Here is a 5,986-nt window from a genome sequence, read left to right as displayed (position 1 = left end):
TGGGTGCTTTCGTCCCTCTTTGGGGTGCTCCCACCCTATTTTGGGTGCCTGTGCCCTTTTCCTGGGTGCTTGCGCCCTCCTTTGGGTGCTTGCACCCTTTTTTGGGGTGCTCGCACCCCGTTTTGGGTGCATTGCCCTGGATTTGGGTGCCTTTGCCCTGTCCTGGGTGCTCTTACCCTGTTTTGGGGTGCTCTCACCCTGTTTTGGGTGCCGTTGTCCTGCTTCAGGGTGCTCGCACCCTGTTTTGGGTGCCTTTGCCCTTTCCTGGGTGCTCTCACATAATTTTGGGGGGCTCTCACCCTATTTTGGGTGCCTTCACCCTTTCCTGGGTGCTTGCGCCCTCCTCTGGGTGCTCGCACCCCATTTTGGGTTCATCGCCCTGGATTTGGGTGCCTTTGCCCTTTCCTGGGTGCTCCCACTGCATTTTGGGGTGCTTGCACCCAATTCCAGGTGCCGTTCTCCCGCTTTGGGGTGCTCTCACCCTGGTTTGGGTGCATTCACTCTATTTTGGGTGCCTTCACCCTTTTCCTGGGTGCTTGCGCCCACCTTTGGGTGCTCATACACTTTTTTGGGTGCTTTTGTCCTGCTTTGGGGTGCTCTCACCCTCTTTTGGGTGCCATTGCCCTTTTCCTGTGTGCTTGCACCCTCCTTTGGGTGTTTTTCTCCTGCTTTGGGGTCCTTGCACCCTTTTTTGGGTGCCTTTGTCCTGTTTTGGGGTGCTCTCACCCTGTTTTGGGTGCCTTCACTCACCTTTTGGGTGCCTTCACCCTTTTCCTGGGCACTTGCGCCCTCCTCTGGATGCTCACACTCCGTTTTGGGGTGCTTGCACACCGTTCCGGGTGACGTTGTCCTGCTTTGGGGTGCTCTCACCCTGTTTTGGGTGCCTTTGCCCTTTCCTGGGTGCTCTCACATGATTTTGGGGTGCTCTCACCCTGGTTTGGGCGCCTTCACCCTTTTCCTGGGTGCTCGCGACCTCCTCTGGGTCCTTGCACCCTGTTTTGGGTGCTCTCACCCTGTTTTGGGGTGCTCTCACCCTGGTTTGGGTGCATTCACTCTATTTTGGGTGCCTTCACCCTTTCCTGGGCACTTGCACCCTCCTCTGGGTGCTCGCACCCCATTTTGGGTGCATTGCCCTGGATTTGGGTGCCTTTGACCTTTCCTGGGTGCTCCCACCCCATTTTGGGGTGCTTGCACCCCGTTCTGGGTGCTTTTGTCCTGCTTTGGGGTGCTCTCACCCTGGTTTGGGTGCCTTTGCCCTTTCCTGGGTGCTCTCACCCCATTTTGGGGTGCTCTCACCCTGGTTTGGGTGCCTTCACTCACCTTTTGGGTGCCTTCACCCTTTTCCTGGGTGCTCATGTCCTCCTCTGGGTGCTTACACCCCGTTTTGGGTGCATTGCCATGGATTTGGGTGCCGTTGCCCTTTTCCTGGGTGCTCTCACCCCATTTGGAGGTGCTTGCACCCTGTTTTGGGTGTTTTCACCCTGTTTTGGGTGCCTTCACCCTTTTTCTGGGTGCTTGCACCCTCCTTTTGGTGCTTGCACCCTTTTATGGGTGCTCCCACTGCATTTTGGGGTGCTTGCACCCAATTCCGGGTGCCGTTCTCCCGCTTTGGGGTGCTCTCACCCTGGTTTGGGTGCATTCACTCTATTTTGGGTGCCTTCACCCTTTTCCTGGGTGCTCTCACATGATTTTGGGGTGCTCTCACCCTGGTTTGGGTGCATTCACTCTATTTTGGGTGTCTTCACCCTTTCCTGGGTGCTTGCGCCCTCCTCTGGGTGCTCGCACCCCATTTTGGGTTCATTGCCCTGGATTTGGGTGCCTTTACCCTTTCCTGGGTGCTCCCACCCCATTTTGGGGTGCTTGCACCCCGTTCCGTGTGCTGTTGTCCCACTTTGGGGTGCCCTCACCCTGGTTTGGGTGCATTCACTCTATTTTGGGTGCCTTCACCCTTTTCCTGGGCGCTTGCGCCCTCCTCTGGGTGCTCGCACCCTTTTTTGGGTGCTTTTGTCCTGCTTTTGGGTGTTTTCACCCTTTTTTGGGTGCTTTCATTCTGCTTTGGGGTGCTCTCACCCTGGTTTTGATGCCTTTGCCCTTTCCTGGGTGCTCCCACCCCATTTTGGGGTGCTCTCACCCTGTTTTGGGTGCCTTCACTCACCTTTTGGGTGCCTTCACCCTTTTCCTGGGTGCTCGCACCCCGTTTTGGGTGCTTTCACCCTGCTTTGGGCGCATTCTCCCTCATTCTGGGTGCGTTTCCCCTCACTTCGGTGCATCCCCCCCATGCTCCCTCCCCTACCCTGGACTCCTTGTGCCACCCCTGCACCCATGGGCACCCCCGACCCCAACGGGTGCCCCCCTGGGTCCCCTCCCACACCCTTGTCCTCTGCTTCACCGGCACCATACCGGAGTTGGCGCGGGCGTTGGGTGCCTGTAGCACCCCAGGGTGCCGGGCGGTGCTGGGAGAGCCACCCGATGTCCCACCAACCCCACCAACGCTCAACCAGGAGCAATGGCTGCTCTTCACCCAACTCTTCCATCACCACCACGCCGCACCTGAGCGCGGCGCCGTGCTGGCACCCGACGGTTCCACCGTCACCCTGGGTCCCCTCTTTGCCGGCATGGAGGTTGGCCTCAAGCGGGCGACGGGGGATGGGTGGCCCGGCCCCACCCCCGAGCCACCCGTCGATGCGCTCTACGCCGTCACCATCGCCGAGGTGCTGGGGACCTCCTTCCTGTTGGCTCGCCACGGTGACAGCAACCGAGCCACGTTGGGACCCGGCGGCTGTTGGGATGACGTGGATGACCCCCAAAATTACACCCTCCTGGGAGCTCCCTCGCCCATCCCTGACGCCCTTGCCAATGGGGCGATGGATGGGGTGCTCTTGGGTGCCCGCTTGGCTCGAGAACCCATCCCGCTCGCCGACCTTCTCCGAGGCTACTACGGGACGGGCAACGGCACGGAGAAGGGGCGACCACCCAGCAGTTTCCGGCGACGAGATTTCGGGGCGCTGGTGGGGCCGGGGAAGTTGGAAGAGGAGGTGACAGCGATGTTGAGGGTGCTGCGGGTGCTGCCACCCACCCGGGAGCTCTTGGAGGACGTGGGGCCAGAGGAGGTGGTGGCCATCGCTCAGCAAGCGGCGCGGGACTTCACGGAGGTCTATGTGGGTAGGGAGGTGGCACCGGGTCACGATGTCACATCTGCCCCCCGCCAAAATTGGGTGGGAGGATGGGTGGAGACCTGCACCCTGGGTGGGGCGGGAGGTCCCTGGTGTCACCCCAGTGTAGGTGGCGCTGGGGGGAGTTAAGGTCTGAGAGCTGAGTGGTGGCATGGCCACTGCTGTGTCCCCTGGGTGGTGGTCCCTGGAGAGTTTGTCCCCTGGATGGCCACTGATGCGTCCCCTGGATGGCCACCACCATGTCCCCTGGGTGGATGCCCCCTAGAGGGACACTGATGTGCCCTCAGATGGTGATCCCTGGATGGCCACCACCATGACCCCTGGATAATGGGTCCCTCGACACTGCTTTGTCCCCTGGATGGCCACCGATGTGTCCCCTGGATGGCCACCACCATGTCCCCTGGATAATGGGTCCCTGGACACTTTGTCCCCTGGATGGCCACCAATGTATCCCCTGGATGGCCACCACTGTGTCCCCTGGATAATGGGTCCCTGGACACTGCTTTGTCCCCTGGAGGGCCACCGATGTGTCCCTTGGATGGCCACCAATGTATCCCCTGGATGGCCATCACCATGTCCCCTGGATAATGAGTCCCTGGACACTTTGTCCCATTGATGGCCATGGATGTGTCCCATGGATGGCCACCACTGTGTCCCCTGGATGGCCATCACCATGTCCCCTGGATGGCCACCAGCATGTCCCCTGGCCACTAGACAGCCATGTCCCTGGCCAACCAACCCCCTGAGCTCCACGTCCCCTAGATGAGGGGACCCCAGGAGGACACTACTATGTCCCAGGCCAAGGGGTTCCTCAGCTGGGTGGCTGCTCCATGTCCCCAAGCCCCCAAGGGGACACTGCCATGTCCCCAACTGCCCATGGGGACCGGGCAAGTCCCCTTCTTCCACCTCCTGCCTTTCCTTGTAGAGTGCCCGGCCATCGTGCCCCGGTGCATGTGGGGTGCCCGTCCCTACCGTGGCACCCCCAGACCGTTGACCCTCCCCTTGGACTCGGTCTACATCCACCACACCTCCACGCCCAGTGCCCCCTGCCGCACCTTCGCCGCCTGCGCCCACGCCATGCGTGCCATGCAACGCTTCCACCAGGACACCCGCGGGTGGGATGACATCGGCTACAGGTGACACCCCCCCCATCCCCGGCACCCTATCATCGTCCCTGGCACCCATCTCTGGGTGGTTCAGGTGGACCCCATTGGGTGCTTGCAGCTTTGTGGTGGGGTCGGATGGATACCTTTACCAAGGCCGAGGTTGGCATTGGGTTGGCGCCCACACCAAAGGCTACAACAGCAAAGGCTACGGCGTGGGCTACGTTGGAGACTTCTCGGCCACCTTGCCGGACCCCGATGCCATCGCTCTGGTACGGGACGTGTTCCTACCCTGCGCCGTGAAGACCGGCCGGCTACAGCAGAACTACACCCTACGTGGCCACCGCCAGATGGGTCACACCGACTGCCCCGGCAACTCCCTCTTCCGTGAGATTGAGACCTGGCACGGCTTCAAGGTGAGCAGCAAGCTCTGTGGCATCTCCAGGGGTTGGGTGCCCTGGTTGGGGCATCTGGTTGGGTCTGGCATGGGCAGGAGGATGGCGGTTTGGTGGGGTGGGAGGTTATGATGGGACTGATGGTGGTTTCTTCTCTGCAGTGAGGACCTGGTGGGTCCTGGTCTGGATGGGTGCAGGTAAGGTTGTGTCGTGGTCTAGATGGATGCTGGCCCAATGTGTGATGGTCCAGATGGACCCTGGTCCAACAGATATTGGCCCAATGGACACCAGCCTGGATGGACCCTGGTCCAGATGGATACCAGCCTGATGGACACCAGTCTGATGGACACCAGCCTGGCTGGACCCTGGTCCAGAGGGACACCAGTCTGATGGACCCTGGTCTAGAGGGACACCAGTCTGATGGACACCAGCCTGGCTGGACCCTGGTCCAGAGGGACACCAGTCTGATGGACACCAGCTTGGATGGACACTGGTCCAGATGGATGCCAGTCTGATGGACACCAGCCTGGCTGGACCCTGGTCCAGAGGGACACCAGCCTGATGGACACCAGCCTGGCTGGACACGAGCCTGGGTAGACCCTGGTCCGGAGGGACACCAGTCTGATGGACACCAGCCTGGATGGATACTGGTCCAGAGGGACACCAGTCTGATGGACACCAGCCTGGCTGGACACGAGCCTGGGTAGACCCTGGTCCAGAGGGACACCAGCCTGATGGACACCAGCCTGGCTGGACCCTGGTCCAGATGGACACCAGTCCAACGGATGCCAACCCAGAAGGACCCAACCTTGAAGACCACCAGCCTGGCCAGATCCTGGCCCAGCTGGGCACCAGCCTGGACACCAGTCTGATGGACACCAGCCTGGCTGGACACGAGCCTGGGTAGACCCTGGTCCAGAGGGACACCAGCCTGATGGACACCAGCCTGGCTGGACCCTGGTCCAGATGGACACCAGTCCAACGGATGCCAACCCAGAAGGACCCAACCTTGAAGACCACCAGCCTGGCCAGATCCTGGCCCAGCTGGCCCCCAGCCTAGCTGGATCCTGGCCTGGCCCCACTGGCCCAACAGACCATCCCCATAGCCACAATAAAGTCAATCCCAGGAGAGCAACTTTGGGTGATCCCTGGAGAGCGAGGGGGAAAATGAGGCACAGGGTGGTGTGTGGGGGTTGCCCATGGGGTCATAGGAGACCCCAGGTGACCGGGACCTTCTGCAGGGCTGGGTGCTGTGGCGCACGCGTGCCCAAGCAGCACCCCCACCCCCCCCACCCCCCCTTAACCCACCTTGATG

General features: G+C 61.1%; 1 protein-coding gene across 1 annotated transcript in view; it reads left to right on the top strand.

Moving 5' to 3' along the window:
- Nucleotides 1-5,578, top strand: part of LOC104124657 (N-acetylmuramoyl-L-alanine amidase-like) — a 9,649-nt gene extending 4,071 nt beyond the window's left edge. Inside the window, exons 2-5 of the mRNA XM_035892597.1 lie at nucleotides 2,406-3,162; nucleotides 4,099-4,309; nucleotides 4,398-4,692; nucleotides 5,438-5,578. Of these exons, the coding sequence (XP_035748490.1) occupies nucleotides 2,406-3,162; nucleotides 4,099-4,309; nucleotides 4,398-4,692; nucleotides 5,438-5,578 (1,404 nt within the window). The remainder of the gene's footprint in view (nucleotides 1-2,405; nucleotides 3,163-4,098; nucleotides 4,310-4,397; nucleotides 4,693-5,437) is intronic.
- Nucleotides 5,579-5,986: the final 408 nt, after the last annotated feature.

The sequence above is a fragment of the Egretta garzetta genome, unplaced genomic scaffold, assembly GCF_000687185.1.
Source record: "Egretta garzetta isolate BGI_Z169 unplaced genomic scaffold, ASM68718v1 scaffold484, whole genome shotgun sequence".
NCBI classification, from domain to species: domain Eukaryota; kingdom Metazoa; phylum Chordata; class Aves; order Pelecaniformes; family Ardeidae; genus Egretta; species Egretta garzetta.
Note: the sequence above shows the minus strand (reverse complement) of the source record. Positions and strands in the feature narration are given on the sequence as shown.